This window comes from Ahaetulla prasina, chromosome 8 (genome assembly GCF_028640845.1).
Source record: "Ahaetulla prasina isolate Xishuangbanna chromosome 8, ASM2864084v1, whole genome shotgun sequence".
Classification (NCBI taxonomy): Eukaryota; Metazoa; Chordata; class Lepidosauria; order Squamata; family Colubridae; genus Ahaetulla; species Ahaetulla prasina.
In genome coordinates this window covers 77,873,771-77,895,483 of record NC_080546.1, presented here as the reverse complement: position 1 = coordinate 77,895,483, position 21,713 = coordinate 77,873,771, and the positions used below count along the sequence as shown (strand labels likewise).

The window sequence follows — 21,713 nt, the reverse complement described above, 5'->3', positions numbered from 1 at the left end:
TCCCCCACCGCTTCTCCAGTGTTCTATCACACCAATGTGGCTGAATAAACCAATAAAGGAGAATATTTGTAGCTCAGGATTGGAATGAGGGGTCTTTGGTGCTCTCTAAACTTGTTTTCTTGCAGACATTTCATTACCCAAACTAGGCAACAACATCAGTGCTAGTAAGGAGTGTGGTTTGCTTTTAGTTTATATTCTAGTGCCGTGATGGCGAACCTATGGCTCTAGGTGCCCAACATGGCACCTAGAGCCAACTCACCTGCAGCTGCACACCTGCCCAACTCACCTGCAGCTGTGCATGTGCACCAACTAGTGTTCGGGCCTCCGGTGCGCATGCATGCAATTCAGGGGATCTAGCTGGTCTTCGGAACTCTCCTGTACATGCACACACGTTTCTGCGTACTTGCATGCAGTGCGTACATGGCATTCGCCCACGTCCATTGCGTGAAACCCATATGCATATGTTGCGATTGCGTGGGCAGCGCATGGGGAGCCATGCAAACCTGAGCGCATGCGCAGATGGTGCGATTGCGTGCACAGTGCATGGGGGGAACCATGCAAAAGCCGTCCACATATGCAGATGGTGCGGTTGCATGCGCAGTGCAAGGGGAGGAGCCGTGCATTAACATGGATGGCACACACGTGCGCAAAGCGCATTTAGTGCATACCTGTTTGGGACTCGGTGAGTAAAAGGTTCACCACACTGTTCTAGTGTTTTTATTGTAATGTATTGTATTATTTTATCTGCCTGTTCACCGCCCTGTGTCCTTCGGGAGAAGGGCGGTATAAAAATTAAATTATTATTATTATTATTATTATTATTATTATTATTATTATTATTATTATTATTATTATTATTATTATTATTATTATTATTATTATTAGTGGTTTGCCCTGTCAGTATTAGTGGGGCTTGTCTTAAGAGATTTGGTTGGGCTGTTTACTGTTGGCTTCTTTGGCAGCTAAAATTTGTTTACTCAATTGTTGGCCTGATATTAATTTTGGAGTTAATCTATGCTGATCTTGATCCTGACTGCTGGTGGGATGGTGCTTGTGCTTTTTGGGTTGGGTGATAGTCTCTTTTGCATAGGCTGTAGAGGTGGATGAATAAAAGCTGATAAAACACTGGGTTATCAAAAACAGAGGAATCAAGAAACTTAAGTTTAGAAAATTCAGGCACTTGAGGCTATGAAAACTGATGTCACTGGCTGAGATATTGATTGGCTTAAGTGTACATGGTACTGGTATAACTAGGAGCCCTTGTTAATACTTCAGATTTATAGAGGAAAAACATGTATAATACGGAAGTAGAATTACTTTGTTTTCCTGAGACGGGTAACAACATTACAGATTTAAGGAGGTCACTCAGGAAGATGCGGGACTTGTTCTCCGCCCCGAGACACTGGCCCGACTCGGTTGCGGCCGACGCCGCTGCTCTTGCCTGCCCGCTGCTCTCGCAGCACCTTGCACAGCGGTTAAATTTAGTGTGCTTCAGAACGGGGGAAACAGCCTCCCCTCCTCCTTCTGGAGCTCATTACAATGCGGAGCATTGGCCGCAGCCGGGCCAGGCCAGGCCAGTGTCTCGGGGGAGAGAGCAAGTTGCGCGTCTCCCTGAGTGGCCAAGGTACACACAACACCAACAAGCCAGGAGAAGTGCCTGCGAGAGGAGGCAACTTCAGGGGCACTTCGCTCCCGCTCTGGAATATAGAGCAAGACTTCATCCCCTGCCATCCCCCTTATTTTCTCAGGCCAGGCGAGGACTGACTAGGAGGGGAGCGTGAGGGGCGGAGCCAGCCTGTGGTGGGTTCAGCCAACAGGGAGCGACAGGAGCGGGACAAAAGAGCCACATGCAGCTCTGGAGCCACAGATTGCTGACACCCATCCCATCCCATTCCAGTTTAGAAATAAGAGTCCCTCAATATACCTCTAGTTGACATTCACAAAAGAACTGCTTATATGCAAGTGCGAGTCTACTCATATGAGAAGTAAAATGCTGAAGTGGGGAGATGCAGGGACACAGTAGGATGAGTTAACAGTTCTGAGGCTATACACAAGAAAATAAGGCCCACATGCAAGATTTTAATTTTAACAGAAGTCAGTTGTTGATGCATTTTTGGAACCAATTCTAACAAAAAGCTGATTCCAAAAGAATCAGATTTCATCTAAGGCAAAGTGAGTATGATTTCTCTATTTAAAGAGCATTATACCTGTCACATGCGACGTGGATATGTGAATCTTATCACTTATGAAACCATGGAGTGCCCATTCATAACAGTAATTTCAAGAAAATGTTTCAGAGTGTTATAATTATGATATCAGTGATTTTAGCAGCGGTGAATTGCTACCAGTTCGCACCAATTCGGACGAACTGGTAGTGATAAAAACTACCAGTTCAGGCGAACCAGTAGTAAAAAAAAGCTACCGGTTCCGGTATTTCCGCCGATCAGCTGTGCCGAGTGATTTAAAATCGCTAGAAAGCAGGAAATCCTACTTTCTAGTGAATCTAAATTGTGCAGCATAGCTGTTCCCCCACCCCTCAGCTATTCTACTTACCTTCCCCTAGCCTCCTTTTTCCACGTGAAGTGCACGTTTGGTGCGTACCGCACATGCGCGGGAAGAGAACTGGTAGCAAACCGAGGATGATTTCACCACTGGATTTTAGACACTAATTAATTATATGATTTAATGGTATTACAATAAATAATGGCCCAGAAAAGCCATTGCAATGACATCAGAAAAGGGAACAAGTTTGAATAGGGAGTTTTTTCCCCCCTTTCATTCAATAGTGTCTGATTTTTCAGAGACTGCCAGGAGAAACCCCTGCAGTTTTTTGGCAAGGTTTTTCAGAAGTGGTTTGTATTGCATCTTTTCTTGGGCTGAAAGTGACACAGTCACCCAGCTGGCTTTGTGCCCAAGTTGGGACTAGAATTTACTGTCTTCCAATTTCTAGTTAACCACCATACCAAGCTTGTTTCATGTTGGGTTTTAGGTTGATTTTAAAAAAATAGAACCCCCAAACTTAACAGAGACTGAACACAACTATTTTGGTTGCTGTTATAATTTTAAAATGATCTTCCAGAAAAAAAAATGCACAGCCAGAACCTTCGCCATTTTCCATTGAACTGTGGTGCTGTATGGCTTTGGAGAACAGCAAATAAAGGCCAAGAGGCTTAGAACAGTGTTTTCTGTGGATTGGCCAATCTAATATACAATGTTGAACCATGAATCATCCAGAAGAATTATTGCAATAGTGATAATAAGATCCCAATATTATGGATTCTCTTTCAGATTTCTCCCCGCCCCCCAAATTGTTGCCTGGCATATTAACTTTACAAGAGAACCAGGAGTGCTATTCACCAGGTTCTGGAGAACTGGTAGTGGAAATTTTAAATAGTTCAGTGAATCGGCAAATACCACCTCTGGCTGGCTCCAGAGTGGGGTGGGAATAGAGATTTTGCAATATCCTTCCCCCAGGAGTGGGGAAGGAATGGGGATTTTGCAGTATTCTTCCCCTGGAGTGGGATGGGAATGGTGATTTTGCAGTATCCTTCCCCTGCCACGCCCATCAAGCCATGCCACACCCACCAAGCCATGCTCACAGAACCGGTAGTAAAATTTGAATTCCACCACTGAAGAGAAGGTATAAAAGCATTTTTATATTTTACTGGTATTATCCAGCTTGAATTTATTTCAATATTTTCCTAGATGTTCCTGCAGAAGAAAAATAGTTAACCACACATTCTCTCTTTTACTATTTCTACCTGATCCTGACCCCCACCCTACCCAATGCAGGTAATACATATCTGTGTCTCTCTCCTATCCTACCTGATGCAGGTAATTCAACCACAGTTTTAGATGCTTCCAAAAATCTCCCCTTCATTCCTTCTGTAGCAAACGAAGGAGGAAAGCATTGGACTGTTAATGAAGTAAGAGCTCTAATACGTATCTGGTCAGAAAAGAGCATTCAGCAACAACTGGAAGGAACAGTCAGAAACAAAAGGATATTTGAACACGTTGCTGCTAGACTACAAAAATTTGGAATTGACCGGGACTGGAAGCAATGCAGAACAAAATATAAAAATCTAAAGCATGAATACAAGAGTGTTAAAGATGCCCAGTACTCGGGCAACACAAGCAAAACGATGAAGTTTTTCAGAGAATTGGATGCTATTTTGGGACACAATGCAGATAAAGCAAGCAGATGCCATAATGGCTACGGTGAAAAACCAACAGAATGGATAAAGACCACAATAGAAAAAAAATTAAGAGGTAAATTTTTTGTTGCTTTTTAAAAGTCGATTTTGCAGCAAAATTTGCATATAAAGATTTTCAGTAAATTTGCTGAAAATTTACAACTCCTTGTAATTAGAAGCTGTAGTGGCACAGTAGTTAGAAAGCCTACAGCCTGGAGCCTGGAGTTCGATCCCTGACTTTTTTTTAAAAAAATATTTTATATTTATATCCCGCCCTTCTCCGAAGACTCAGGGCGGCTTACACTATGTCAAGCAATAGTCTTCATCCATTTGTATATTATATACAAAGTCAACTTATTGCCCCCAACAATCTCATTTTACTTACCTTATAAAGGATGGAAGGCTGAGTCAACCTTGGGCCCGGTGGGACTTGAACCTGCAGTAATTGCAAGCAGCTGCTGTTAATAACAGACTGCATTAGTCTGTTGAGCCACCAGAGGTCCCTATCTTATCCTTCCATCTCATCCTTCCAAGGTCAGTAAAATGAGGACATGCATCGTTGGGAACAATATACTGATTCTGTATACCGCTTAGAGAGGGCTGGAAAGCACTACGAAGCAATATAGAGGGCCGTGGTGGCTCAAGGCTATAAGAAGCCTGTTATTAAAACCAGCTGCCAGCAATTACTGCAGGTTCAAGCCCCACCAGGTCCAAGGTTGACTCAGCCTTCCATCCTTTATAAGGTAGGTAAAATGAGGACCCAGATTGTTGGGGGGGGCAATAAGTTGACTTTGTAAATATACAAATAGAATGAGACTATTGCCTTACACACTGTAAGCCGCCCTGAGTCTTCGGAGAAGGGCGGGATATAAATATAAACAAAACAAAAAAAAAGAAGAAGTCTAAGTGCTACCCTGTTTCCCCGAAAATAAGACCCAACTGGAAAATAAGTCCTAGAATGATTTTGCAGGCTGCTCGCAATATAAGCCCTACCCCCAAAATAAGCCTCAGTTAAGATTGTCAGCCCGATGGATGCATTTAGTACAGTATTTCCCCCAAAATAAGACCTAACTAGAAAATAAGCCCTTACCTGTCTTTTGGAGCAAAAATTAATATAAGACCAGGTTTTATTTTTGGGGAAACATGGTTTTATTCAGCATTTCCTAACTGGATGCCCTGCAGACCATATCATCTCTAGCCAGCACAGACATGAGCTGTTCACATTGCCGGAAAGACACTTACATAGGATTCTAAAGAAGGCTAAGCTATCTGCATTACATTGCCACTTAAGATCTGCAAAGATATTCACTATAATAAATGCAGTCCACAGAATATTATGAACTTCTGGGTGATAGGATTAATGTATTACATTTGCTTCCTGTCTAGAATTGTTTAAACGGCGTGTATACACTTCTTGAGTACTCAAGCAAAATACAATTTAAGGCTGATGGACTGTGTTTAGCTTCGCTGGTTAAAGACTGAACATCATTTACAGGAAATAGAATTTTACAGCTGTAGGACTGTAATCCTTAACGTTTTATGCAGAATTGCTTTGAATTACAGGTGAAGAGGACTTTATTAGTAACACATCTGGAGACACTAATACAAGGAAAATGCCAAATGCAGGTGACTATGAGACACTGGTGGTCAATTTTTTAACTAAACTATTAAAATTCTGAACACTACAATATATTTATAGCATTTATATCATGTTCTTTTTCGTTGTTTTAGTGATACGCAGCACAGCAGAAAGAGATAACTCTGGGCACTTGGGAAAACCCAATTCCACACTTAGAAGGGAGCATATAAAAGAAGAAATGATTGATTCAGGTAAATGTTCTGTAATTTCATTTTATCCTTTTGTACATTATTTGTATAAGACATCACTGAATCACAGAACAAAGAAAGGCATCATGCAAAAATCCAAGCAAAAGCAGACAGCTTTCCAGTAAAAGGGTATTTTTCTGGAAAACTGGATTTGATGTTTAATAATAATAATAATAATAATAATAATAATAATAATAATAATAATAATAATAATAATAATAATAATATACTTTATTCATTAAACATGAAACTCAGTCAACCGAATATTAAAAAATGCATCACAAATACCATTGACTGGTGCTGATGGTTGATACGGGTTGCTGCTAGCATCCTAGATATCAAACAAGTATCTTTTTAAGATGTACGATATTCCAAGTAGGACAGTTTTTTCCATTTCCGCTGGTGTTATTGCAGGAAGCTGCAATTTGTTGAAGTATCTTATAAAATTCTTGGACATGGTACCAAGTGCCCCGATGACAATGGGTATCACTGTTACTTATTATCTCTTTTATTCATTAAACATGAAACTGAATATTTTAAAAATGTGTCACAAATACGAGTGACTGGTGCTAATGATTGATACAGGTTGCTGCCAGAGTCCTAGGTATCAACCAAGTATCTTCTTAAGATATATGATGTTCCGAGTAGCGCAGTTTTTTGCAGTTCTGCTGGTGTTATTGCAGGAAGCTGCAATTTCTTGATGTATCTTATAAAATTCTTGGACATGGTACCAAGTGCCCCGATGACAATGGGTATCACTGTTACATGTTTCGTCCATAGCCGTGTAGTTTCGATTGCCAGGTCATAATATTTCGTGATTTTTTCCAATTCTTTTTCTTCGACTCTGGCATCTCCTGGTACAGTGATATCAATAAAATGTACCCTTTGGCCCTCAACAACCATCATATCTGGCATGTTATGTTCCAAAATTTTATTATTATTTTTATTATATTATTATTATTATGGAATAATTTTCTAACATTAAACTGAAATCTACTTCTCTGAAATATAACCCTATTATTCAGTGTATTAGGATATAGAAAACAGGTTCTGCTCTTTTGTGATGTTCTTTCAAGTACCCAAAGATTCATATTATGTTCAGCTTCTGTTCTAATTAAGGCTATGAAGCGAACAAGAAGATAAGAAAATCAGAAGCTATAATAAATGCATTAACTAGGAAATATACAACTTAAATGTGGAGAAAGTCCAAAGTCATAGTTCCAGTAAATCCAATAACCCAGGAATTTAGGGGTGAGAAACTGTCCAGATGAATTATTATTATCCAAAAGGTTGTTAATTTCTCTTAATGTAATTCTAACTCCTGGTACTCTTCTGCTAATGAAACTTAAAACTACATTTACATTTTCTTTAGCTGCATCTCACTGCTGGGTGATAATTCAGTTTATAATCAGGCAGGACCTAATCTTGGGTTATCCAGGTACATACTAGAGCAGGGGTCTCCAACCTTGGCAACTTTAAGACTTGTAGACTCCAACTCCCAGAATTCCTCAGTTAGCAAAGCTGGCTGAGAAATGCTGGTAGTTGGAGTCCACAAGACTTAAAGTTGCCAAGGTTGGAGACCCCTGTACTAGAGGAAGACGACAAACAGAGGCAGAGTATAGTACTTTCAAACCAGCAGCAGTTCCTTGCAACAGGCATGACATTTACTCCATACTCTGAAATCAAGATCAATTATCCTTCTAGCATTTCCCAATCTACTAAGGATGTAAAAACAAGGCAAGGTTAGCCCAGCAAATTCCACTTTTAACAATTACACTCTATAGACTCTAATGATTGTATTGCATTGTTTAATGATCTGCCCCACAATCTTTCCAAGAATTGATGCTAAAGTACCTAGTGTAATTCTCTGGATCTTTATTACTTTTTGAAATTGGGGGCAGCATTGGCTCTCCATTAGCCTTCTAGCAATTCACCAGTTCTCAAGGATTTATTGAAGGTAATGAACTGCATTTCAGCCCGACCATCATCAAATTGTTTTCAATATCATAGGATGCAATATCATCCAAAGCTAGAGACACATATTCAGCTTATAGTAAATAGATTTTTCTGAACATATCCATCAGTCTCAACCTTCCATTTGGCTTCATTTTGTTCAGATATCCACATGCCAGAAAAGGCTGAACCGAAATAAGACACAGATCAACCTCGAATTACCACATTTTGGCTACTGTTCAAAGTCATGATGCTGAAAAAAAAAGTAAATTACAAGCGATCCTTGTAATTTACTTCAGCATTACTATGGTCATGTAATTAAAATTTGGGAGCTTGACAACTGGTATTTGCAATGACATCCCACGTCATTTCTCAGCTGGCCTCTAACATGCAAAGTCAAGGGGGAAGCCAGATTCACTTAATGACTATGCGATTCACTTAAGAACCATGGCAAAAAGGTTGTAAAATTGGGCATGACTCACTTCATTACCTCGCTGAGCAAGAGGAATTCTGGTCCCAATTGTGCTCTTCAGTTGAGGACTAACCTGTCTGAGGTAATTCTGCCTTTCCTCCATTACCAATGAGAATTTTGCTATCTTTATTGTGCAGTTGGTATAGTATTTTTTTCCTGAAGAAACTTCAGTTCATTGTAATCTTTGATGCCTTTTCTACATCTCTAGGTTCTCTCTGTGTACTCGGTTTAATTTGATAAATAAAGTATAAGTCTTTCACAACAAATAATAATGGCGGTAATGGATAAAGACCTTGACAAATGGTATCAAGTGACAGACGCTTACGAAAAGTCTTTTTTGTCGTTGACGGAAACTCATTTTACAATTTTGCTGAGGTCTGGTATTAAAAACACTGGCAGTGCAGCATTTTGTGCATGAAGTGATAATCAACAGTTTTACAACAATCATTCACTGAACCTGTCAACCCGTACTCCAATTTTAGTATGCCTAGTTTATTCTGTTCAACATGGAGATGCATCTGTTTTATTATGTAATAAATACAATACCATAAAGGGAGGCCACCTTCACTCCCAAAACCTAAATAAGAGAGAAAGGAGGGAGATGTTGGAATATAGGTAATGTTCACATTAGCCTAATACAGATACTCCTTGACTTTTGACCGGTTGCCTAATAACCAAAATTTCAATTTATGACTGTTTGCAGCACCTTGTGGTCATGTGACCATGATTTATGTTTTTTCCGGAAATGCTTCCTAAAGAATAGATCTGCTTATTTAATGCAAAAAAAGATGGTAAAATTAGGTGCAGTTGCTTGCTTTGTGACCATCTTAACTTACGACCAAAATTGTGGTCTCAACTATGGCCATATGTCGAGGACTACTTATATTCCTTTTTCTGCTTTGATATGATGAATTCTAGACATTACTAAGACATTAATTCATACATAAATCCATTGGTTACGACAGGGCTGTCAAACTCCCGGCTCGTGGGCCGGATGCATCATGTGCTGGCTACACCCATGCTCAGTTTAACGAAGGGGGGGGGGAAGAGAAAGTCCCAGTATGTCATGTGATGCTGTCGTGACGACATGAGTTTGACACCCCTGGGTTAAGAGGTTTTCTCACTGTATTGAAAACCAAAGTAATGTTTCAAAATTAAGAAAATCCTATATGAACATCAACTCCTAACATCTGCCTTACACTACCACCACATGCTATTACCATACCTCGGCCAGTATAGGGCGCCAAACTATTACAGAGAATTCTCTAGAAACTGATTCCTCCAACATCCTCACCCCCACCTCAAAATCATGACCTTCGTAGTTTGTTCTGTCTGAATGATCGTTTAACAGCATTCAGGGGCTAAAATTTCAAAGTTAAAAAAAAACCATGTACAGTACACAATTTCATATCTGTTTAAAAGGCATTGTTGTTTTCTTATATTAGGAAAGTGATACTGATTTCAAGGTTCCAGAAATCAGTATCACTTTCCTAATATAAGAAAACAACCTAAGAGATGCCTTTTAAACAGATACGAAAATCAGCATGAATAAAAATCAATAAACCAATATTGAATGTCGAGTGTAACGTTACCATTAGATTTTCTTGCTTAATATTTGCCAATTATCTAACAGCTTAGAACGCAGTTGCAGTCAGATAACGAAGTCACTGACCCCCCAGCACAAACTTAGACTTTCACCCTTCGGTTGGATCTGAATTAGATTCTGCTGTAATTGATTGTATTATCTATCACAAGGATCACATCACCAAACAGCAAGAAACCAATTATATTAAAGGTCAGACCTCCTCCCCGCTTTGTTGGGTTAAAATCCAGTCGTGTGCAAAGTAAAATGAATGAATTTTACTTTGTGTGCAATGTAAAATGAATATTTACATTATTTTGTAAAAAAGAAAAAAGAAAGACCCTTCACTTCCTTGACTTCTTCACTTCTTAAAGAGAATTCTTAATGCCATAATAATGACCAAACCCCTCCCCCTCCAAAACAGAAATGCGAGATAAGAGGAACAATGTATTCACTGTTCTTTATGATAATGCCTGCAAACTTGCTTGAGTTAGTAACCTTAAAATAAATGTCAGGGTTGTTAGTTGTGAAATCGTGTCCGACCCATTGCGACCCCATGGACAACGTTCCTCCAGGCCTTCCTATCCCCCTCCTATCCTCTATCAGGGTACGAATCCTTAAACCAGGGGTTGGCAACCTTAAATCCTCAAAGAGCCACAAAAGTCCTAACAGGAAGTCCCCATTCAATTCTGGAGCCGACCGGAAGTCCAGTTCCCCCACCATAGTCTCCTCCTAGTGCGGTGTCCTTGTTCCTCTACCTGTCCTAACCAAAAGCCCTATCAATTGTGGAGCCGACCGGAAAACCCTCCCTTTGCCATACAGTCTCCTTCTGGAACGCCATGCTTCCCCCCACCCTAACTGGAAGCGCCTCTCAAAATTGTGGTGCCGACCAGCGACAGGGAGCCATAGCAGAGAGATGAAAGAGCCGCATGAGGCTCCAGAGCCACGGGTTGCTCTTACCTTAAACCAATCCTATTGTGTGGGCACATTTTAATTTACATACGAATATCGCACAATGCAGGTAGCCCTCAACTTACAACCATTTGCTTAATGATGGTTCAAAATAACAGCCTCAGAAAGGATGTTTTATGCTTTGTAAAGTACCTCTAAATATTGCACATGTGTTCCCTGCCCCAGTGATGCTCGGGAATCTGTTTGCATTTAGGATTGTTGCCCGAGCTCCCTGCGGATGCGGAGATCACCATTTGCAATCTTCTCTGCTGGCAACCCCAGAAAGTCAATGGAAAAATTGGCAGGGAAGGTTGCAAGCTGCTTACTGCCTGCTGGGAGGAGTCCCCCTCATGTCTGAGGCTGGGTGAAAGAGCTGCCTGCCGAAGGAGTTCAGTTCCCCACAGCTGCTCCCTCCCCCAGGGGTTGTTAGGTGAGGAGCAGTCCCTGGCCAACCAGGCATGGCAGATGTCCCCATGCCAATGGGCCATATAGCCTGCACTGGGCCTCCCATAGATTCCCCTGCCTTCACTCTACTTAACGTCCTGTAAAATTGCTTAACAAGCACAACTGGCAATGCTGGGATTGAGGTCATTGAGCAAAGCAGTCATGTGGATGTTTCATTTAAGAGACACTTCACTCAATGACCGAGATTCCAGTCCCAATTGCGGTTCTAAGTGAAGGACTACTTGTTTCAGAAAGGAACATTTTTCACATCCTCTGATAAAATTTCTTCAGCCAATACACCAGACTGTTAAATCTAATTATGCATACTTCCCACACATTTAAAGGACAGAAATGGAATGTTGGGAAACAAGCAAGACTTTATGTGCTTTTTAGCAATATGGGATTGATAATTGTGGCAGCATCTAAGTGATTTTGAACTTTAAAAAAGTCAGTCAATCTGGTTAGCACAGGAATGGGTAACTATCAAGGATATAGACTGGAAAGGATAAAAAAATCTCAGAAGAAAACAATGACAAACCACTTCTATATTATTGCCAAAATGATCACATGCACATGTAAATGTTGTTATCAGGAATCAAGTGCACCTTAGAAACGTTTTTACCTTATTAATCATGTGACACACTATGCTTACACTAAATATCTACAAAAAAGGAAAATAGGCATTACAAAGTCATACAGAAACCCCTGTACACATTTGGTTTTGATATGGAAAAACAGGCAAAGTATTTCATATCGTTTCCTGGATCTATTTGTCCATTCTTCAAATGCACAAATAATTATCTTGCGGTCTACAATAACAGATGGTATCAATTTAGGAGAGTTTTATTTGTAAAGCATAAATTGCATGGATAACAGCAGGGTTAATCCCGTAGAAAGAAATCTTGGGAGTCTCAAATCTCCTAACTCTGCTTCCTGTTTTAGTGTGGCATCTTTGTAGTTAGTGCTGCCACCAGCTATCTTCAAGGGAATGGCACCTTTCCTTTAAGTAGGTCCTGTTATTCTTCACTACAGAATATAGCATTCAGCAGATAAATAGGGAACAACTAGTTCCCATAACTATCAAACTATTTAGTAAGGTTGTATTGCTATTCTTCTTCTCATATTTCCTATTACCTTTCTCCTTATCTTCTTATGACTATAGCTTTGTTGCTTGTATCTTATGATTTATATTGCTTTATTTAGTATGCTAGTATGATTTATGTTGATTGCTTATTAGTATCCCATGACTATCACCAAGTGTTGTATTTTATGATTTATGATTAATATATTTTTATGATGACTATGAACATGATTTAACGATTTTTGTTTGTATGCACACTGAGAATTTATGTAGCGGAGACAAATTCCTTGTGTGTCCAATCACACTTGGCCAATAAAGTATTCTATTCTATTCTATTCTATTCTATTCTATTCTATTCTATTCTATTCTATTCTATTCTATTCAAAATCTTGGACTACAATTGTTTAGAACAATCACAGGAAAATAGATATTTTAGCTCCAAACTAACTTTTTAAATTGAAATATGTATATTAAACATGAAATTCAGTCATATGTCAACCACATTTTCTAAAAAAAAATTACTTTAAATTTACAGTAATTCAGGAAGACAACAATTCCATCAATATGATTCCAGAGTTCCCACACATAAAGCAAGAACCAATTGACATAGGTAAGTCAATCATTGAAGGTATGTGCATATAACAATTTTATAAAAGAAAATATTTTTAAAAAATCTTCTTTGTTTACCTCTGTCTGTTCTTTCGCTAAAATCTTGGAATAGACAAAATTAATTTCAAACAAAAACTATGGAAATTTAATTTTAACACATCGCTTATATTAGCTTCATAAATTTAAAGCTTTGGGGGAGGATAAATTTTTTAAGATATAGCACTAGTGACAGGTATATATTGCACAAAAAACCATTGCTGAGATTATTACCTTTTATTTATTTATTTATTTATTTATTTATTTATTTATTGTATTTGTATACCGCCCTATCTCCCTAGGGACTCTACCTAAACTGATAAGAGCATTCACACATTCCTCTAAATTTAAATACCAATATTTCAAGATGTTATTCTTTGTGGCAACTGCAGTCATGATTAATGGATCATTTGAAAAGCCATTTTCCATGAGAAATGAACTGCTTTGTTAACATGAACACAGGCTGTACCTGACACCTTTTATCTTCATTTTAAACACTTTTGTTTGGTGTAAGCTTCATCCAGATAAAGCAGGGCTTACTTAGAAATATAAGCAGAGAAGTATGTGCGAATTCATTTTAAGCAATATGGTTTTTCTTTACCTGTGTTTAATGTCTCTTTGCTTTTTAAACCTGCTTTTTAAACCTCCTGTCTGGAGAAAGCTGAAAGAACACGAAAGGCTATATTTTCTCCTGGAGAATAGCATTATTTCGACACACACACACACCCTTAATTTTATTGGCCAAATTTAGAAGATTGGCAAATCAATGCAATCTAGAAAAGTCTATTAGTTTTAAATTCCATTTGATCCTGGCACCACGTTCCTTTATCCTAATCCATCCCCTTGTTTCTGGCTCATGTTTTATGTTTTGCTCGATCTGCAGAAGAATCTAATGAGGAATCTCCTCTACAGCAGGGGTCTCCAACCTTGGTCCCTTTAAGACTTGTGGACTTCAACTCCCAGAGTCCCTCAGCCTCTGGGAGTTGAAGTCCACAAGTCTTAAAGGGACCAAGGTTGGAGACCCCTGCTCTACAGGCCATTGAGAAAAAGGTTTATCTTAGAGGGAAGGAAAAGCAAAAAGGACCCTATTTCCAAACTCAGGGCTTCGTGTAATGGTTTGTATCAGAGGTGGGTTTCAGCCGGTTCTGGAGTACCGGTAGTGGAAATTTTGAGTAGTTCGGAGAACCGGCAGTAAAAATTCTGCCTGGCCCCACCCCCATCTATTCTCTGCCTCCCAACTCCCAGCTGATTGGGAGAAAATGGGGATTTTGCAGTAACCTTCCCCTGGATTGGGGTGGGAATGGACATTTTACAGTATCCTTCCCCTGCCATGCCCACCAAGCCATGCCACACCCACAGAACCGGCAGTAAAAAAAATTTGAAACCCACCACTGGTTTGTATAGTCTTTTCATTACAATGGTTTTAGACACCAGCATTAACCTACACAGTATTTCAGTAGCACTGTTGATTAGAAATCCTTGAGTGAATCATTGTCCTTTAGCTTAGTTCTCCACATGTACAAAATGAGAGTCACAATCACTTGTCATGGAGGATTGATGAGATGTGTTTATTTTTAGCTAACGAAGCTCTTTGGTATAACAGAGATTCTATCACTGAATGCATTAAGCTTAACCGTTTTCCATACTTGCACATCTCTCTCGCCCCTCCCTCCCTCCCTTCCTTCCTTTTTTGGTGGAAAAAAACTGTAGAAGCTTCTGATTCCAAAGTTTGTATGAAACAAGTCATAAGACACATTAATCAGCTTTACAAGGGCTGAATAACAGCAAATGATGGTTAATCGAAAGCAAACGCTTCTGAACTTGGGAAGCATGGAAGAAAAGGGGATAGTCTGTGAATTTTCATGTCTCCATAAACCAAGCAATTATCATTGCAGAAAAATCATAACCTCAGCACTTACGAACGAGTCCACTTTTTAGGGACAAGCATCTAAGTGCTCCAAATAATTCATAATAAGTATGATTAAAAAGCTCTATAAAGAGTAGTTAGATTTGCTTCCGTAGATGGAATACAGAGTAGAGTGTCTGTGAAAGATCAAAGATATGGGTGTTTGTTAATCCAATTTATTGGGTTAGGGATTTTGTGTTTCCACTGTGAGTTGTATTGCGTTGGTGGGGGGTGCACTGAGGGAATGAAAACAGGTATGAAATGCTTCCGGTTTGGACCGGATCACCTGATCCGGTAGCAATGGCGGCGGGTGGTTCGGAGAACTGGTAGGAAAAATCCCAGCCCCCACTCATGCCCAGCTGAGCTGCGCAATCAGAGTTTTTTTTTTTAAACTTTTAAAAGTATTTTTTCTTTGGCCGAAAAAATGCTTTTAAAAGAAAAGAAAAGCCTCTGATGATCAGGCAACTCAGCTGGGATCGTCAGAGGAGCCTTTTAAAAGCATTTTTTTCTACAACCTCTTCAGCCGAAGAGGCTGTAAAAAATACTTTTAAAAGGTTCTGGTGATCAGGCAACTCAGCTGGGATCGTCAGAACTCTTTAAAAGCATTTTTTACAGCCTCTTCGGCCGAAGAGGTTGTAGAAAAAATGCTTTTAAAAGTAAAAAAAAAATGGCCACGCCCACCCAGTCACATGACCCCCACCCCCGCCAAGCCTACCACAGAACCTGTAGTAACAAATTTTACATTTCACCCCTCGGAGCTCTACCAATCTCTTTGTACATATGTTGTGCAGTGACAATAAAGGTTGTTATTATTATCATCAGATCACATGGATGGAACGAAATATTCTGATACAAGATACCACGAATAGTAAAGTATCATGTTAATGTTGCAGTTGAATCTCTTTCTATAAAATGGCGGTATTATTCGTGGAATATAAAATTTATCTGAAAACTGACTAATTGCATAAAACTCAATTTAACACATTCCGTTTGCTTGAAAAGAGCTGAAGAAGCATTTCCGAAAAATAAAGGGAACAAGAAAGTGGAAAAATTACTGAAACACCAACAATTTCAGGCCAAGCCTATAATATCATCCTTTTCAGAGCAATGTTGGATAAAGCCCATGAATCTGAAAAGTTATCTTACATGAATAGTTTTTATCCTTAAAAAAAAAAAAGGTGAATTGGGAACCGCCTCTTTTCCTAATACAGGTAGTCCTTGACTTACGACCACAACTGAGCCCAAAAAGTATGTTGTTAAGTGAGACATTTATTGGGTTTTGTCCCATTTGACAAGCTGTTAAGGGAACAACTTAACTTAGCAGTTGTTCAGTTAGCAATGCAGCCAAGGTATATGAATTTTGATCATATTTTGAAGCTGCCATGGTCGTAAGTATGAAAAACTATCATAAGTTGCTTTTTTTTTTCAGTGCTGTTGTAACTTTAAACGGTGGTCATTAAATGAATTGCTGTTAAGTTAAGGACTGCCTGTATAATAATGTCGCTGATTCAGAGACAAGATTCTGGCATCAAAGCGTATCTCACAGCATTGCTGATATCAAAAGAACGGTAACCAAAGTAGGATGAAAGCATTTGAGAACTCTTACCTCAAATTTCATCATGGAAAAAAAGAATAGGATCCAGCATGTAGCAAAAACTGAATACACATTACACAAGAATGAGAAATGCCAGGGACCGGACTATTCCTCTTTTGACGCGAGTCCACTGCGCCCTTTGGAACTATCTAAGTTGCATCATTGGCAAAGATGAACTTCCCATTTTGAAACCATTACAACCCCATCCCTACCCCCATGGGTGAGGCTGAAGGAGGTCAGGAGGAGATCACATCAGAACTTTAGTTTGATTTTTTTTACTTTTTATTGTTTCGTCTTTAAAAAAAAAAATAAACTAAAATATCTGGAAGTAAAATGCTGACCCAAGAGGGCTTGGCAAAGCACTTTCTACCTATAGCATGTGCTAGTTTTAAACATTAATCTTCAAGCCTGGGTAGATAAACAGCTCACCTGAATTCACAAACCCAAATTGACGGATTTATGCATTAATGCACCTGAATCTGATTTGGTGTGGCCCTGGAGTCTGCAGAGATCTATCAGTTGGCCCGCTCGAGTCTTTTCATGTTCGCTGGTTAGACCAGGGGTCTCCAACCTTGGTCCCTTTAAGACTTGTGGACTTCAACTCCCAGAGTCCCTCAGCCAGCTCTGGGAGTTGAAGTCCACAAGTCTTAAAGGGACCAAGGTTGGAGACCCCTGGGCTACACCCTGTTTACAGTGATGGGATTCAAGTAATTTAACAACCGGTTCTCTGCTCTAATTATTTCTTCCAACAGCCAGTTTGCCAAAATGCTCAGAAAGTTAACAAACGGTTCTCCTGAAGTGGTGCGAACTGGCTGAATCCCACCACTGCCTGTTTAACACCTAAGCCTCCACCCTCTTTGTAGTCAATGAGAGTTAGCTGATGAATGAGAAACATCGATCTGTTGATCTGAAAAATAGTATGTTGAATGGCACAAGTGATCATTTAAGCAGCTGTATGGCTAACCATTCAGAAAAATGACAACAACGTAATCCCCTGCGGATGTCTACTTAGGTAATTATGTCTTCACACCACAAATTCTCTGACATCTCAACGAAATGTTTATTCCAAATTTTTGAAAGCTCAAGTATGTGCATGCTACAATTTTTTGCAAGCTGCAGTTTGGGAAGGGGAAATTATTTATTTAGTGGTCCACAACAGCTGAAAGTGATATCTAAAATTAGAGGTGGATAACAAAAGACTTTTATTGAAGTTCAGTTCTTAGCATTCTTAGTCATATTGGCAGTGAATGGTTTAGCAATCTTTGGAGACTCCTAGGTTAGCCCCCTCCTCTCTCTAGACCAGGGGTGTCAAACTCACAGCCCGTGGGCCAGATGCGTCATGCATTGGCCACGCCCACCCCATTTTAGCGAAGGAGGGAAAGTCGCGATACGTCAGACGCCACGAGTTTGAGACCCCTTGGTCTAGGCAGAAGGAAGCACTGGCCACATGGAATGACATCCTAAACTGATCCTCCTATCTATACCATGACTATATCAAGCACTGACACAGCCACCAGGCTACATTATTACTCAAGGAGATCTGATGTGTTATAAAAGAACAATATTAAGTGGTATATCCCAGGTCAAAAACATCTGAAATCAATTATGCAATGTAGAAGGCTGTTTACATAAACGTTGTGCAAACTTGGAATAATTTGTCCCAGCTGTAATGTTTGCAATTTGGCAATATTTGGAAATTTTGCATGGAAAAGGAATGATAGCAAGGAAAGCTGCTGAGCCATTGTCAAGAAAGAACAAGAGAACTGTGTCTTTCAAAGACAAGTGACAATATTTTTTTCATGGGCATTTTCTGGCTCTGAACCGCAGACGAACACTGCCCTTGAGTTTACAACTACAGTATCAATATAGTCTAAACAGGGAGGGCGGGAGGACCAAAGCCAAATCAAGTATCATTCAATTCAAGCCTCTACATGATCTATCTGAAACTATAGGCCTCAGCCCAGTTGCTAGATACTAGAGAAACTGCCAAGATAATTTTACTGTTGCTAAGATGTTTCCACGGTTGGCACAATTCCTATTTCTTCCACAGCCAAGTTGCATTCCTTGCCTTCTATCGCCAACAATGGAATTTACTTGTACAAGATCAGTTTCTAAAATATACTAACTGCTTATAATTCACATTACAACTTTCATTTTATTTACAATTCCATGGACTTCAGTATCCTGTTCTGTGGATGATTTTGGAGAAAAGAATTAAATACAATATCAAATAAATAAAAAACAGAATTGCTCATTTGAAGAAAAAAAGAGAGGAGGTATTGGGTAGCGTATATAAAAACAGGTAAATTATTTCCAGGTGCTGCTGACCTCTTGCAAATTAACTAAATTTGCAAATATAAAACTATAATAAACACTCCCCACCAACCAAAATAAATAAGTTTTGTTGAATGCATTTGACAATGACTCTCAACTTACATTTAACAATTGTATTAGTATGAGATAAACATCAACAGCCGATCTGGGGACATAAGATTAGAAAGTGTCTGCGTTTCAGGCATATCATGTTGCCGGTTGCGGAAACAGGATGTTAACTGATTTTTTTTTTGTCTCATCTGGTTCTATGAAATAAGTGTTTCCACTTACTCCACATATTTACAATCTGCAGATTCTCAATTTACAACCGCAGTAGAAGCCAGAATATCGAATGCAAGTCATTTCAGCTGTAAATCAAGACACCACGTGACCAGATGAGATTATATGACCCTATTTATGATCGCCCTTAAGCGAGTCACGTGGTTATTAAGTAAATCCAGCATATCCAATAGGCTGTTTTTTCGCTGGAAACCGGCAAAATAGTCAAACCGTAGTCATGTGACTATAAGACACTGCAAGTGGTTGCAAATGCAAGCTGGTTACCAAGATCCCAAAATGCAATCAGGTGATAGGGGAGACAACAGCTGTAACTTTTACAGAAAGGTTGTAAGTAGCTTTTTTGAAATCTATGGTAACTTTAAATGGTCTTTAAGCTACCGATCAGTTTGCCCAGATTGTTATTCTCAAATTGCTGTTTTCTTCTTTTTGTGTCCAAAATCCTTTCGAAATTAGAACAAAGTTATAAAAATAAAATATTATGTAATCCATCTGAATTCAGCTGTAGACAAAAAATGAGTTTGCCTTGATTTTCCCAAATGCAGTTTTTTCTTCCCCTTCAGCTATTTTGACTAGTAGTAGTTTCAAACAAAGGGTTCCAAAGGCCTTATTTAAAAGCCATTTGAACAAGCAACACAAGTTTTCACCAAGTCAATTTAATTGGTTAGAAGCGTCAAATTGAAAAGCAATTTTTATCTTTACCAACTTATACATTTCATTCCTGAAATGAAACTTCAGCCATTCTGCCCTTTAAAAAAAAATAAACAGCAGCCTCAATATATTTCAATTACAAAACAGAAGAACAGTGTTTGTGTGTGTAGAGATAGAGAAAGAGAGATGGGGGGAGGGCCTGTTTAACTATTTCCATTAAACCACTTTTCCCTGTAATAATCCTTCCTACAGGGTTCCATATGGAAAATATAAGCCTGTCCCTGGTTAAAACGGTTGAAAGTCACTGATTTAACATACCTTTTTGCACATGGACAAGCCCTGTAAGTGTAGAGGAAGGATTTGAAAGTTCAACAGGCCCCAAATCTCTTGATGTCAGTATGTGATCTGAGAACCTGCAAATGTGGCACCCTAGCCTTGATGTAGAACATGGTTAGGCAATTCAGTGGTCCACACTAGCAATGGCAATAGCACTTAGACTTATATATTGCTTTATAGTGCTTTACAGCACTGTCTAAGTGGTTTACAAAGTCAGCATATTTGCCCCCAACAATTTGGGTCCTCATTTTACCCACCTCGGAAGGATGGAAGGCTGAGTCAACCTTGAGCCTGGAGAGATTTGAACTGCCAAATTGCAGGCAGTCAGCAAAAATAGCCTGCAGTACTGCACTCTAACCACTGTGCCACAAGCCACTAAGGGTCCCTAGACCAGGGGTCTCCAACCTTGGCAACTTTAAGACTTGTGGACTTCAACTCCCAGAGTTCCTCAGCTATGCTGGCTGAGGAACTCTAGAAGTTGAAGTCCACAAATCTTAAAGTTGCCAAGGTTGGAGACCCCTGCCCTAGACCAGCGCCCCCTCCCCCCAATCTTGTTCCATGGAGGGTGGTTTTTCCATGGACAGAGGAACATGGTTTTGCGTGCTGCCTGGAACTTGCACATGTGCAGATGGGGCTTCACTCACTTGCGCAGCCCAGTCCCTGGTGGCTACAGACCAGTGCTGGTCTGTGGGCTGGGGATTGGGGACACCTGCCCTAGACAACCCATCCCTCCAACCCAAGGGTGGGCAACTATGGCCCTTTTATGATCTGAGGACTTCAACTCCCAGAATTCCTGAGCTCAGGAATTCTGGGAGTTGGAAGTCCATAAATCATAAAGGGGCCATAGTTGACCACTCGTGCTCCAACCTCTCTGAATGTTAATGCAAAACCATTGTACTGCCTTTTCGGTAGCAACATACTTTACCAAACTGCTTTCTAATTAGCAATTAGTAAGTGAACTTGTGGAACAGTTACTTATTTAGAATGCCTGAAGAGACAAGAAAATCAAGACTGCAAATTTTCCTATACTTAACTAAACAGGCTTCCTAGTATATATCACAGGAACACAACATATAAATGACTTTGGATGCATCCTGGATTAGAAACTATAACAACAGGAAGAATAAATGAAAATACGTTAAATCATAAAAGGGATTAGTTTTCACCATGTGGTACCTTTCAGCTGTGTTGGATCTACAAACCTCAGAATTCCCAGTCAGCAGAACTAAAATATTTACAGATCCCTCACATCCAGGACATAAACTGTTTCAACTCCTACCCTCAAAACGACGCTATAGAGCACTGCACAACAGAACAACTAGACACAAGAACAGTTTTTTCCCGAAGGCCATCACTCTGCTAAACAAATAATTCCCTCAACATTGACAAACTATTTACTAAATCTGCACTACTATTAATCTTCTCATAGTTCTCATCACCAATCTCTTTCCACTTATGACTGTATGAC

The 21,713-nt window shown here is 39.6% G+C and overlaps 2 protein-coding genes across 6 annotated transcripts in view; one reads left to right on the top strand and one right to left on the bottom strand.

Moving 5' to 3' along the window:
• The window catches only part of PPAT (phosphoribosyl pyrophosphate amidotransferase), a 74,057-nt gene that overhangs the window by 33,432 nt on the left and 18,912 nt on the right, over positions 1 to 21,713 (bottom strand). The window lies entirely within an intron of this gene.
• Positions 1 to 21,713, top strand: part of LOC131203468 (uncharacterized) — a 46,769-nt gene that overhangs the window by 10,050 nt on the left and 15,006 nt on the right. The window contains exons 3-6 of one of the 3 annotated variants that reach the window (XM_058193751.1): positions 3,892 to 4,269; positions 5,757 to 5,819; positions 5,925 to 6,023; positions 13,039 to 13,113. In XM_058193751.1, the coding sequence (XP_058049734.1) occupies positions 3,892 to 4,269; positions 5,757 to 5,819; positions 5,925 to 6,023; positions 13,039 to 13,113 (615 nt within the window). Of the gene's footprint in view, positions 1 to 3,792; positions 4,270 to 5,756; positions 5,820 to 5,924; positions 6,024 to 13,038; positions 13,114 to 21,713 lie in introns of all 3 variants that reach the window. The other 2 variants (XM_058193750.1, XM_058193749.1) reach the window with 2 other exon arrangements.